At 48.2% G+C, this 14,089-nt stretch overlaps 1 protein-coding gene across 1 annotated transcript in view; it reads right to left on the reverse strand.

The window, feature by feature from the left end:
* Positions 1 to 14,089, reverse strand: part of MMAB (metabolism of cobalamin associated B) — a 60,532-nt gene that overhangs the window by 34,709 nt on the left and 11,734 nt on the right. The window contains exons 2-7 of the mRNA XM_044275359.1: positions 9,670 to 9,827; positions 9,556 to 9,591; positions 9,251 to 9,461; positions 7,856 to 8,015; positions 7,245 to 7,775; positions 4,859 to 4,920 (exon numbers count right to left, since the gene is read on the reverse strand). Coding sequence (XP_044131294.1) covers positions 4,859 to 4,920; positions 7,245 to 7,775; positions 7,856 to 8,015; positions 9,251 to 9,461; positions 9,556 to 9,591; positions 9,670 to 9,726 — 1,057 coding nt within the window. The 5' untranslated portion in view covers positions 9,727 to 9,827. The remainder of the gene's footprint in view (positions 1 to 4,858; positions 4,921 to 7,244; positions 7,776 to 7,855; positions 8,016 to 9,250; positions 9,462 to 9,555; positions 9,592 to 9,669; positions 9,828 to 14,089) is intronic.

Here is a 14,089-nt window from a genome sequence, read left to right on the forward strand (position 1 = left end):
AACCGCCATAGGGGAAGGGACATTGGCCATGGACAACTAGCCGCACCAAAAACATTGACCAGCACACCGTAAACATTGTCCCAGAGAGGGCAAGTACAGCAGCTCGGAGGTACCACAAAACGACAGACATCGATATGCATAAGGAATGCAGAAGTCGCCATGAAAAAACCGGGGTAGCCTACATAGAAATGTAGAAACCAGCTGCGACCGGCATACAGAAAACTCGCAGGGGGGAGAAAGTACCTGATAGGTACAGACGACGGCAAGGTCCAAGGGGAACGTCCCTCCGCCATGTAGTGCAACCAAGCATAAAATACAAGGGAAAACCGAAAACACCTGGACCCAGAAGGAACTACGGGGCCCTGACCGATACCAGAGCAATCAGCTGAAAATTCAGACAGATGTGTGGCGCTCAGTGGTCCTGTCCTTGACCCGTCAGGGAGGACGTCCAGCGACGAAAAAAAAAAAAAAAAAAAAAAGCCGTGGACCCAGAAGGATACCGTGAGGCGGACATCCAGCGATGACCGAAAACCACTGCCGCGGCCGATGCTCACCAGCTACATGTCCAAACAAGGTAGAAGATCCAGCGGAGATCCTTGTACTACACCAGGAATGGCCCGCTCAGCAATAGGAAACAATGTGAGTACTCCCCTATAACATGGGGTAACGCGGAGCACAGCATACCGTAGGACCTTAAAGAGAAAGCAAGAGCAACTCTAGCACAAAGGCCAACAACCACCTGGCCATGGAGTAGGAGGTTGAATGAGGACCACCCGCCGGACCAGACAGATCAGTCATATACTGGAGCTACCAGAAGCAGCAATAGACCGATAAGGTGGGGGATGGGCTGACCCACCCCTGCCAGATATGGTAACCATGCACATGCTGAACAAGGGTGACCTGGTGCTGACAGTGCCTTGAGCGGCACAAGGAGACCAATGAGGACGACAGTAACGGAGTGGCAGACGTATGGAAGAACCAAACGGATGGAACCAACATCTGCAGCACAGATTAGAACCCGTGGGCAGAAAACACCTAGTAAGAAAGAAACTGTCTGGGCCACAGATCGCACCATAGGGCCCAGCACTTGGGGTACTACAAACACACGCCTAAAATAAAGGTAAAGTGGCTGCATGTTGCCGACCAAGGAGAGTGGAAACATAGCCACAGCATCTGGGGATGCGACAGCATTCGGAGGGTACAGGTACACAACCTGTAAAGTAGAAATATGGCTGTGAAGAGGAACTTCATTTAAGATCGAAGCAATGTGGCCGCATGGTGCACCCCAGACCCAGAGAGGTGCAACAGCAACTGCGTTAACAATGGAACCCATAGGGCCGCACGGTACCACAAAGAACAAGACAGGTGCACACTACAATCAGGTAGGTGCAATGGCAACAGAAACAGGGCCGCATAGTACACCATAGAAGCCAGACAGGTGTAACGGCTGCAGCATCAAAGACGGTTCAGGAACTCTACCTATGAAGGAAGTAAGATGGCTGTTTGGTGCACACTATGATGAGGTAGGTGCAATGGCCACGGCAACTGGAGGAGGCCTCAAAATCTCGTCCTGTAAGGGAGAGAAAATGCCACATGGTACACCATAAAGCCGGACAGGAGGAACGGCTACCACATCCGGAGATGGTGCAGGTACTCTACCTGTTAAGGGATCAAGGTGGCAGGGAACAGACAGGTGTAACTGAACCGGACAGGGGCAACTCTATAGCAATAGAAAGTGGCCTCTATATCTCGCCCGTAGGGAGAAATGTTGCCGCCTGGAAGACAATAGAGCCCGCCAGGGGTATCGACCACAGCACCGGAGATGGCGTAGGTACTCTACCTATGAAGGGAGCAAAATGGCTGGGAATAGACAGGTGCAATTTCAACGGCAATTAAAGGCGGCCTGTAAATCTCGCCAGAAAGGGAGAAATAGTGCCGCACGGAACACCATAGCGCCAGCCAGGGGAATTGGCTACAGCATCAGGAGATGGCGTAGATACTCTACCTATGACGGGAGCAAAGTGGCTGGGAACAGACAGGTGCAATTGCAACGGCAATCGAAGTGGCCTGTACATCTCGCCCGGAAGGGAGAAATAGTGCTGTATGGAACACCCCAGAGCCAGCCAGGAGTAATGGCTTCAGCATCTGGAGTAGGTGTAGGTACACTACCTATGAAAAGGGGCAAGGCAGCTGTACAATTGCTCTTAACTCCCCAACCTACAGGAGGCGATAGCCGAGCTAACCGCTTGCCCAGAACAGGAACCCCCTGTAATGAGGTAGAGTGGCGAACACCACCACCAGGATGGGGACCCTGTGGAAACACTCTCAAATGTGTAGAGGATAGCCCCTGGTATAGGGGAACCAGGAAGGCTTGTCAGGGACAGCCTATGGCAGTGGTGCAGGAATCCCCCTGTTAAGGAGAAGGCGTACGTATCAGAGACACCGCGTAGGTGACTCAGTATGCTAAACACGGGGACGGCTGCCTTACCTGTGCGGTTGAATACCTGTGCGGTCAGGGGAGCACCATCCGAAAATCCACTAGAGGGGATACCAACCCTGGGTAGGAAAGGTTCCTCCGTCCACATTCGTCTTGACCTCCCAGAGGGCTTCTGTATGGAGGAAGACCGCCTGATGCTCTGTTCCGAGGGAATCGGCGCAGAGGTGTCCCCAGAGGCAACGGATGGGGTGACGGGAAGGATTCGTCACCAGCCTCAGGCCTGTCCTGGGGGGGATCCGAGGATGCCGAGGAGGGGTGGTACCCCGTTGAGACCACCCGAGGGAGTACCGTGAGCTACCCCTAGCCGAACCCGGGTGCAGGTACCCCTAACTGAGCGTGCCCCATCTGCAGGGAGGACCCTGGGAGGGCAGAGGTGGCCGCAATTTGGATTGGTAGCGGCCAGCGACACCGCCAGGGAGAGGCGGTCAAGGTTCCCATGGCATTGACACGGAGGGAGCCCATTCATGGGGGACCGACACAAAGGGATTGTTCGGGGAAAGGATCTGGGAAGAGGTACTGCACCCAGCAGGGACAGGCTGACCGCACGGCAGCCATTGTTAGACCCAGAGAGGTGCAGACAGCGGACGCACGTGAAAACACGTGGCGACCGAGGAGAGGCTGGGAGAGGAGATGCTCAAAAAGCAGCCAGCAGAGGCTGTCTATCCTGACCCGGACGCCCTGTTCCCCCAAAGAGGCGCTGCAGCAGCTTGTCCCCCCAAAAGAGGTGGTCAGTAGGGCTGCAGGGGACATGAAGCAATTGAGGGGAGGGAAGGGGTTAACCACCCCCTTCAGCAGAAAAAACACGTTAGCCCAGGAAAGGGTGAAGAGATAGCCCCTCCCAAGGGCCGGGCGGGGCTCAGAAAAGCCCGGGAAGCAAGGAGGAGGGGCCGGGAAGATTGCGGCCTAGCAGGCCCAAAAGCCGGGGCCTCGATTTATTAAGGCGGCCGGGAATGGAGCGAGGGGGGCGGGGCGAACCGCGGCCGACAGAGGGCCCACCGAATCATAAAAATAGGTGAGGAGGGTAGGGGGGGAGAAGCGACACCTAGGGACAGGTGGATCAGGGCAAACGGAGCACCTGGGAGCCGGGAACGGGCCACAGAAGATGAGGCCTAGTCCCGGCAGAAGCCGGGGACTAAAGTAGCGGAGAAGCCAGGGAGAAGACTGTGTGGCCAGGGAGGAGAGAAAAGACCAACCAAGGGAGAAGAGAAGGGAGGGGAAACAAGAATATAACCCCCCCCCCAGAAAAAAGGGGGGGTTGGCTAGGGGGAAGATGGAGGCTCCCCAGGACCCCCAGCTAAGGTGGATCCCATCCCCCTGGCCACAGGAGGGAACCTAACCCTGGGGCAGGGACACAGGGACAGGGGAGTATACTCACCATCAGATATACTCACCATCCGATGTCTTCGGGCGCAGCAGGGTCACCCCTTCGGCAGACTCAACACGGAAACCGTGGGAATGCCGGCAAGCCACTGCGGATGCAGTCCGTGGGGACTGGGTGACCGGCGATGGTACCGAAGTACGCGCCCGCAGGGGGGCAACTAAAGTGGAACACGATGGAGCCCCAGCCTGCAGCAGGTATAACGGTGGAGAACACCGAGACCTGCGGAAGAGAGAAAAAAGAAAAGAATAAAAATAAAAAACAGCAGAACCTGCAAAAAAGCAGGACAGGTCTGCCTCCTACGGACACTAGACTAAAACTGAATAGCCTCGTGCCTGTGGAGAGGGTATAGCCCACCTGGGAGGAGCCAACACTTTTTGTGTCTAGTGCCTCCTAGTGGTAGTTGGACATATACCCATGGTGCTGTGTCCCCCAATGCCATGCACGAGAAAGGGTATTTTACATACATAATTAAGAAGTGATTGGTTCTGTCCCCTTTCTTTGTAATGTAGCAAATTAGGTATAGTTAGATATACACAAACCTCCCCCATTGTACTGGGAAGAACATATTTCTGAGTGATCATCTCACAAACATGCGTCCTGCACACTGGACATCCTTAGGAGGGGTGGAAAAGTTTAAACTTTTCTGCACATAGATGGGTAATTAGAACTCTGCTGAGAACACCATCCAGGTAGGATTTTGTAAGGTCAATATCCTTATCTCTTGTATCACCATGGGGTGTCGGCCTTGTGCTATGACATGCCGACAGGAGTCCCACCATATTGGGTTGTGCGAGCCATGTGACTATAATTTATTCTGTATGAGATTTGTCTATTTTACCTTATATTGATTCACACTTAGTAAATATTTTTATCACTTAGCCTGTTAAACCTATTTGTTCTCAAATCGTTGAATTTACGTTATAAAACACTCAGCAATGAAACAAATCTAAAATCTCACTGAAACATCATAAAAATCAGACCTTTATCGCCTGTTTTCGTGTAGATCTTTGGGATCTTCTCGGTTTTATTTTCTGGCGGAGAGCTAGAAGAAAACACAGAATAGTGGAATTAGTACTATAGCACTATTCTGCTATAGTATTATGCAGTAACAGTCTGGAGTGTACATTCACACTTCCTCAATAGGTTTCAGAACATAACTTCCTTAAAGGGGTGTGTCTGGGATACAGATATTGATGGTCCATCTTTAGGATAGGTCAATATCAGATCAGTGGGAGTCTGAGAAGACAATCAATCTGCTGTTTCAGGCAACTGCAGTACCAGAAACAATACAGTGTCCTGAGCGGAGGCAGAATGCTATGTAGACTGGCTCAAAAAGCAGATTGGTAAGCATGCCAGGGGTCGGATTCCCACCGATCTGATATTGATGACCTATCTTGCTAGGTCATTAATATCTGTAGCCTGGATATGCCTGCATGTGACACATATGCTGCAAATGTGCTGTTGCAGACTTGCTTGCAGTAAATCTGTAGCAAAGTGGATAATCCACACACTGCTGAAAAAATGTTCAACTTATGACTTGGGGAGCACATGGTGGAATCCACAGAAAAATCTGAAACAAATCTGCGTGTACAGTAACTTAAGTGGATTTGTCCACAGAATCACAACAAATGCCACAAATTACATCTACAGTAAAGGTGTTTTCTGGTAAATAACATGTAATCATTGGATAATGAAAAAGTAACTTATGTTCTTTGTGCATAGACTCTCCAACATTCTTGCTGTAACTCTTTGCATTTAAGTCGAGGGCGAGTTTGCCGTCCGTGTGATAACACATACAATTGTGTGAATAACATACATGTAGCTACAGGCGAATTACTTCCCAATATTGGAAGTCCTGCATCAGGAAGGGTTGCCCCAACCAAATGAAAAATTGTGGATGCAGACAGCCTAAGATTTGTGCCAATACATCCAGTTTCTCAACTGACTGGCTGCTTTGTATTGGCCTCATCACTTAGAAGCAATTATTCTCACGACAGGCATGGAGAAGAAGAATGGAAAAACAAAAAAATATCTTCTGAATGAGCACCACAAAAAGCAAACATGCTTTTTTGGTGCATTTTTCATTATAGTTGGCAAATACCTCCGACATATGCCACTGTTTAGCTATTTAGTGGCATAGGCTCCTATTTAAGAAAACAATACTACATTGTATATTTTTACTGGATCCTTCTGTATGAGATTGAGCAGCAGACTGTGCAATGCCATATAGCAAACAAAAAAAAAGAAAGTATACTGACATATAGTAGCCCAATAGATGCCAAGAAGATACACTTTTGGCCTCTGTTGGGAACCTATATGCCAGCTTTCCTAGTCCATATGGCAAACAGAGACACTGCAAAATGCAGGCATGAGGAACAAGGCAATTTCTTCCCGAAAGATATGAATGACCAGCAGTTTAGGTAGGGCACTGGCTCTTATTAAAATGACCAGTCCTGTATGGAGACTTACTGGAAGTGGTTTGGAGACTTATTTGCAATGCTTCATGGGAAGGCGGTATATACCAAGGAAAAATAAGTAGGTTGCTAGGGCTACCTTGTGGAAGTAACTCCCTATGAATCAAAATCCATCTACAGCTGGATATATGGTTTGGCTATTTTCCCGTGACATATCCCAAGGCTTGGTAAAAAGTCTGATTTTTGCCATACAGGGAGCCACTTCCACAAGGTGGCGCTAGCAAGATGGTTCTCGTTCCTTTGAAGAAACTTCCTTGCATATTCATTTCCCTTCGAGCAATGCCAATAAATCGTCATTCCATGGAGTACTGCCAGTAAGTATCCAGAGTACCCCATCTAAGCTGCATCCAAGGCATTGCACCCAGCTAGCCAGAATCCTAATCTGTACTGAAGAGGTACAGATTAGGAACGATTGTCTACGGATGGATATCTGGCATGGCTATATTCCCTTGTCATGTCCTAAGGCTTGGATTTTGACTCAAAGGGTGCCACTTCCACAAGGTGGCACTAGCAAGATGGTTCTCTTTCCTTGGAAGATACTTATCTGCATAATGACCATTGGTAAAACAGAAATTGCAACTTGGCAATTATGTTTAATTTACTTCAGTTGTGACCACCAAAATGTTAGAAATGTGTTCTTTACTTACAGTGTTACAGTCATTTAAGCAAAATTGACAAGACCAACAGAAACAATGTTGGTAGTCACTTTTGAGTATGGAGGAAATGCTCATTAGGCAGTGCTGAATTTCAGACACCACCCCACTTTAGAATTTATGTAATGCAAATAATAACAACCCACAAACACGTTTATATAAAAACAGGTAGTTAATGTTGGTACTATTCTGGCTGGATGTCATTGGAGAAGCAGTCTAGTTACCCAGATAGGGCATACCTGAATGTGGAAGTGTGGGCAGGACTGGGGGTCACTACAGAACGGTTATAAAATGATGAGGTACTGGTGGAAGTTGATGTTGTAAACCTGGCCATTACTGTCATCAAGGCCGCCTTACATTCTGCCTTCCACCGAGGTGACATTTCTCTGAGAGAGGGGAGGAGGCTCTTGAGGAACAGCAGATCGCCATCCTCATTATCCCACTGTTGTCTCTGCTCTATTTGCCACATCTGATCCTTCTGTTCTTCACTGTAGGAGACCTGTTGTTCGTGCATGTTGGATAGCATCATGAGGACATTATCTGCAAAGTCAGCCACTTCCCTTCTGCTCTTCCTGGCTGCTTTACCTCCCCTTCTGGTTTCCCAAACTGTCTGATGGTGGAATGTCTCCAATGGGGGGTCTGTGAAAGATGGCTGGGATGGGCCCTGGAGAGGCACGTCACTCTCCTCCGCAGCAGTGGTGGCAGACTCTTCAAGCTCTGGTTCATACGGAAGTGACTCCGAGTCAGACTCCCTCACATTGGTAGAAGACCTGAGAGGATAAATGGCTTACATTTAAATGAACTGACCTACAGAGACATTTAGAAAAAGTGCAGCAATAACAACACCTACTGCCTCTGATCAGCCGCCTTTCTCAGAAATTCAAGGTTTTCCATATATGTGTAGGTTTTCCTTTTAGGGGCCATAGAACCACTGGGAAGCTTTCTCATCTCTGCCAGCTCCCGCATGAAACGATCCCTGAGGGATCGCCATCTTGTCTGTATTTGCTTTTCTGTTTTAGACAAAGATTGTAAGTTAGACTTTATGTTAAAACTGGTCATAGGCAAGATTTAGGCATGATACTCCAAGCACACTTTTTTATTTGTATGCTTAAATGTGTTAAAAGAAGTGGCATACACAACGATTGTGCATTAGCATTACCCCCACTCTGCTAAAAGCCTTGCCTAGTACAGGGACTCCTTTTAGTGGAGAAAGCCCAGGCAGGAGTTCTGCAGAGCTCATCGCTTCTCCTACCTGTGCCCACTCCACAAAAGCCTGACATAGCACATCGAATATGCTATGCCAGTCTTTGGCAGAGCGGAGCTAGCACAGGCAGGGGCTGTGGTGTGTGCTCCTGTCTGTACATCACCCACTGTGGTCCCACAGTGGAACCCATGCTCCACTGAGATGTCAGCAGTATACAAGTATATGGTTTCCAAAGAGTTATAGACATCTGAACTTCAGGTGCCTTTATTGTAAGGGAAACGTGAAAAAAAAAGTGTATTACAACTGTTCATTTTACGGCATTTAGAATATTTTTTATTTGTGTATTTAAATGTTGAGGTACACTTTAACAGCTTCTTTTGTGAGGTGTGCATTATTTTGGACACAATGAGGTTATAGCGATCTTTACAAATCAGCTACTGTTAACACCAGATTCAAACATTAGCCGACCCTACAGCCTGTTCCAGCATAAATGGCGACTGTTGGCCAGGTAAACACCACGGCATGCAGCTGTATTTGTCCAGCCAAAACACTGCATTTATGCCGGAAAGAGGTTGGATCACCACCAGATTCCATTACAGTCAATGGGGATCTGGCAGTATTAGGCAATACCTGATATAGTGAAATATGGCAGGCTGTTCTCTGCCGGAGAATGAGTTGCTGCTTGCTAAAGGGTTTTACTACGATACGGAAAAAAGTGTTAATGGGCCTAATTGTCATTCATGGTGACAACACATCATGTTAATGCAGCAGCCAACAGATGTTGCTGGACCTGCCTGTGACATGCTGTCCCCATGAATGACACATCAAAACATAGCTTGGCAAACAAGCAGTGAGGGACAGAGGAGGCCTGCAGAGTGGGAACAGAGGAGAATTGGTCAGATAAGCATATTAAATTTTTTTTAATATATTTATTTTGGGCCCATAACAAGCTTTTTTCCAGGTAATGAAACCCATCCTCCTCCCCTGCATGCATATATCTTATATATATAGTAGCTGTAGCTTCCCCAGATTTACACATACCATACGGCGCTTTCTCCTTTCGAGAGAACTCGTCCCAGTCCGGTACCAGAGTCTGGAAGATGGATTCCCATATGCGACGGGTGACTACCCGGTCAGAGTGTCCTGGGTCTGTCCGATCCCAAAGGGCAGGATTCTGTTTCACCAGTTCAATCAGCTGATGAACATTGATGGGAATCTTATCACTCCCCCTTCTGCGCTGCTTGGTGCGGAGCTAAACATCATAGAAACATGTCAAAATTTCTATAATATATTAGTTTTAAAAAAAACAAACAAAAAAAACTGGCACAACATTTATAGGAAATTACCCGGGTGCAATCCCAGCTCTGGTCTTGACTGTGGTCCTAGAAACCATAAAAAGTACAACTAGTAAAAGAAATACACTGTTCTATATGATAAATAAATTGTACATAAAAAATTACCCAGCTATGGTCACGTTTGCGGCCTCTGCTCGTCTTCCTGATTCCCTCTCGCATCATTCTGTTCCTGTTAGGCTTTTATCTTTCCAGTCTCTTCGATTCAAGCTCCTCTCGATGTCTAAACAACCCCACACCCTCCCCTCACCTCTCGTTTCCTTTTCCTGGATACAAAAAAAATAAAAACAGATTAAAAACAGATGATGATGGATTGTCATCTGTTTTCTGTCCGCTTCCATCGACGGTCAACCTACAATCATATCTCATCCTCAGTGCTTTCAAGATTCACAAAATGTGAGTTTGCACATAGACATAGCCTATACACAAAAGCTTATTCACAGAAAGCCAGAACATTTTTTATTTTTTTTTAAAGTTAGAAGAAATTGAACATTCACAACATATACATTATATTCAAGGCAAAAATGCCGGATATGTGATCTGCACTGATCAAAATCTGGTGAAGATACTGGAATTAGAGTATTACAGAGATTTTTTTAAAATTTGTAAAATATGGTATAAAATAAGAAAAGGAGTTGTACTCACCTTTCATGTTCTCTGGTCCGCTGCACGCACTCCAGATCAGAGAGGGAGCCCGTCACTAACTGTAGCCAACTTCCCACCTAAACAGCCGGCATTGGAGAAAACTCAGATGCCAGCAGCTTCACTTCCTACTCGCTGCAGTCTAGGGCTGCAACGAGTACTCGACTAAATCAAGTAATTCGACACAAAAAAAATCCTCAATGCAAATTTTTTGCAGCGAGGAATCGTTTGTGTCACGTGACCACGGAGCAGGAGTGAAGGGCTTGCTATTACTCCCGCTCCGTGGTCTCCTGCTGCGCTCGGAATACTCACATTTCCAGCAGGGGGCCTGCGGACACTCCCCAGCACATCCATGGTCCCGCACTGCGCTGACCTCCTGACGTACGCATGCCGTGACCTGACGCGCTGTGTGACGTCAGGCACAGAGCAGCGCGGAACGATGGAGTGTCGGCGGCGCCCCTAGTGGAAAGGCAAGTTGGTGCAACCAATGATGCTGTACACTCTGGGTGTCAGGAGGAGCAGGGGGGACAGCTGCTGGCACAAGAGGGGGGGGGGGAGATGATGATGACTCAAGGTGGGCCAGCTGCTGGCACTGAGGTGGGGGGGAGCTGATGGCACTGAGGTGGGGGGAGAGCTGATGGCACTGAGGTGGGGGGAGAGCTGATGGCACTGAGGTGGGGGAGAGCTGATGGCACTGAGGTGGGGGGAGAGCTGATGGCACTGAGGTGGGGGGAGAGCTGATGGCACTGAGGTGGGGGGAGAGCTGATGGCACTGAGGTGGGGGGAGAGCTGATGGCACTGAGGTGGGGGGAGAGCTGATGGCACTGAGGTGGGGGAGAGCTGATGGCACTGAGGTGGGGGGAGAGCTGATGGCACTGAGGTGGGGGGAGAGCTGATGGCACTGAGGTGGGGGGAGAGCTGAAGGCACTGAGGTGGGGGGAGAGCTGAAGGCACTGAGGTGGGGGGAGAGCTGAAGGCACTGAGGTGGGGGGAGAGCTGAAGGCACTGAGGTGGGGGAGAGCTGAAGGCACTGAGGTGGGGGAGAGCTGAAGGCACTGAGGTGGGGAGAGCTGAAGGCATTGAGGAGGGGGAGAGCTGAAGGCACTGAGGGAGTGGAGCTGATGGAACTGGGGTGGAAGAGAGCTGATGGCACTGGGGTGGAGGAGAGCTGATGGCACGGGGGGCTGATGGCACTGGGGGATAGTGGAGCTGATGGCACCGGGGGGAACTGATGCACTTGGGCTGATCGCACAGGTGGGGACGAAGGGTGTTGGGGACTGATGGTAGGGGGTCTGATGAGTTTTTATAAGGGAAAACAGTCTATTAATTCATTTTTACTTATTAGATTACTCGATTAATCGTAAAAAATAAAAATCGATAGAATATTCGATTTCTAAAATAATCGTTTACTGCAGTCAATAGCTCCCTATCACCATCGGCACCCTGCGAACGCAATAATGGGGTGCAGATGCGCTGCCATGGCAGTGAGGGCCTAACACAGGTCCCCAGGTCTGCCATGACTATTTCTACTAAACCAGGGGTGGCCAACCTGTGGCTCTTGAGCCACATGCGGCTCTTTTCTTCTTCAAGTGAGGCCCTAGCTGTGAAGCCAGCAAGCACTCTCCACCCCATGCTCAGATCTCTTTTCCTGATCAGGCACTGTTACTACTTTGCAGCTCCAGCTCACTCTCCACTACATCCTAATGCACACAGTGTAAGAACGTAGTACGTGGAGACATGGACTATGACCTGACATTGAGCTCATCAGGTCACAGTGGAGAGTGTGTCAGACCTGCAGAGTAGCAGGTGCCCGACTGAGCAGGAGCCCAGTGCCTGATCAGGAGAGGGAAGAGCTTTTTTTTTAATTATAGAACTGAGGATGTGGGTCTGATCTAAGCATGGGGGGTGTCCTGATCTGGAAAATGGGGGATCTGATCTGAGCTTGGGGGGGGGGGGGGGGCAGATCTGAGCAATGGGGGTCTGATCTGAGCATGAGGTTTCAGATATGAGCATGGGGGGCAGATGTGAGCATGAGGTTTCAGATGTGAGCATGGGGGGCAGATGTGAGCATGAGGTTTCAGATTTGAGCATGGGGGGCAGATCTGAGCATGAGGTGGGGGGTGATATCTGAGCACTGAGGTTCTGACACTGGGAGTCTGATTTTGGGGGTTTGATTTGAAAGTCTGGTGAGGTTTGGTGATCTTATTGTAGGTCAGATAAGGATTGGGGATCTGATTTAGGAGTCTGATCTGAGGTCTGATGAAAAATATATTGAACAATAAGAAAAAATATTTTTAGCAGACCTCAGATCAGATGAAAAATATGTTTTTTTAATCTTATTTTTCTTTGTTAAAACCTAGGTGCATCTTGTAGGGCGAAAAATACGGTAACTGTGTGTAAATGTATAGCCTGTGGCTCCTGGTAGTCATACTTTTTTTTTTTTGGCTCTTTGTGTATGTAATGTTGGCCACCCCTGTACTAGACTGTGCCACAGGTTCAGCCTAAGGGCTCATGCACATGACCGTGCAAAACACAGATGCCGCTCATGTTCATTCCGCAATTTACGGAACAGGTTGCCCATAATAGAAATGCCTATTCTTGTTATATTTTTTTGGGCCACAAGGAATGGAGCAACTGATACGAGCAGCACACGGAGTGTTGTCCTCATCTTTTGCGGCCCCATTGGAATGTATGGGCCCGCATCCGACTGAACAACGTTCGTGTGCATGAGCACTAATAGACAGCCTGCCACTATTACAGTGATAGGCTATAATGCATTAGTATACAAGGGATATCAATGTATTATAAAAAAGTGTGTCCCTCGTGGAACTAAAAAAATAAAATAAAAGGAAGGTTAATAAAGTTGATAAATGAATAAAACCATAAATACGGCTCTTGGAATATGGCAACATAAAAAAATAAAAAATAAATGTTTTTGCATGAAATTAGCTATTATTGTGCAAAAGAACAAATAAAAATATTCATATTCAGTATATGCGGTAATTGTATTGACGCATAGTGTAACAATAACATACTAGTTATGCTGCATTGTGAAAGTTAAATATTTAAAGAGCAAGAAACAATGGCAAAATTGTTTTTTCCCCCAATAAATTTATAGAACTTACCGTATTTTTCGCCGTATAAGACGCACCGGCCTATAAGACGCACCTAGGTTTTTGAGGAGGAAAATAAGAAAAAAAATATTTTGAACCAAAAGGTGTGCTTTTGGTGGGTTTTGAACTAATTGTGGTCTGTGGATGGCACTATTACTGGGGATCTGTGGCTGACGGACACTGTTATGGGGGGATCTGTGGGTGACGCACTGTTATGGGGGATCTGTGGGTGACGCACATGGGGGATCTGTGGGTGACGCACTGTTATGGGGGATCTGTGGGTGACACTTATGGGGGATCTGTGGGTGACACTTATGGGGGATCTGTGGGTGACACTTATGGGGGATCTGTGGGTGACACTTATGGGGGATCTGTGGGTGGCTCTTATTGGGGTCTCTGTGTATGACAGTTATGGGGGGGATCTGTGGATGACACATATATAGCATCTTATGCTATGTGTCATCCACAGATCCCCTCCATAAGTGTCCCTACAGTGAATGACCCTCAATACAGGGCTGGGGGCCGGCATCTGGCTTTATAATGACAGCGGGGCCCGTGCAGTGACTATTCTACTACACGGGCCCCGCTCACTGTATAATCGTATGTCTAATAGTAAATAGTTATGCGCATAATCGCATAATGAGCGGAGTACTTACAACTACAAGCGCTCGCCGAGAGGAGGGAGGAGGCAGGAGGCAGGCCGGGAGGACAGGCGATGGCAGAGTGAGTCATACGTCATGCGCCCACGCCGCCTGCTTCATTCATAAAGTGGG

This window comes from Bufo gargarizans, chromosome 1 (genome assembly GCF_014858855.1).
Source record: "Bufo gargarizans isolate SCDJY-AF-19 chromosome 1, ASM1485885v1, whole genome shotgun sequence".
Lineage (NCBI taxonomy): Eukaryota > Metazoa > Chordata > Amphibia > Anura > Bufonidae > Bufo > Bufo gargarizans.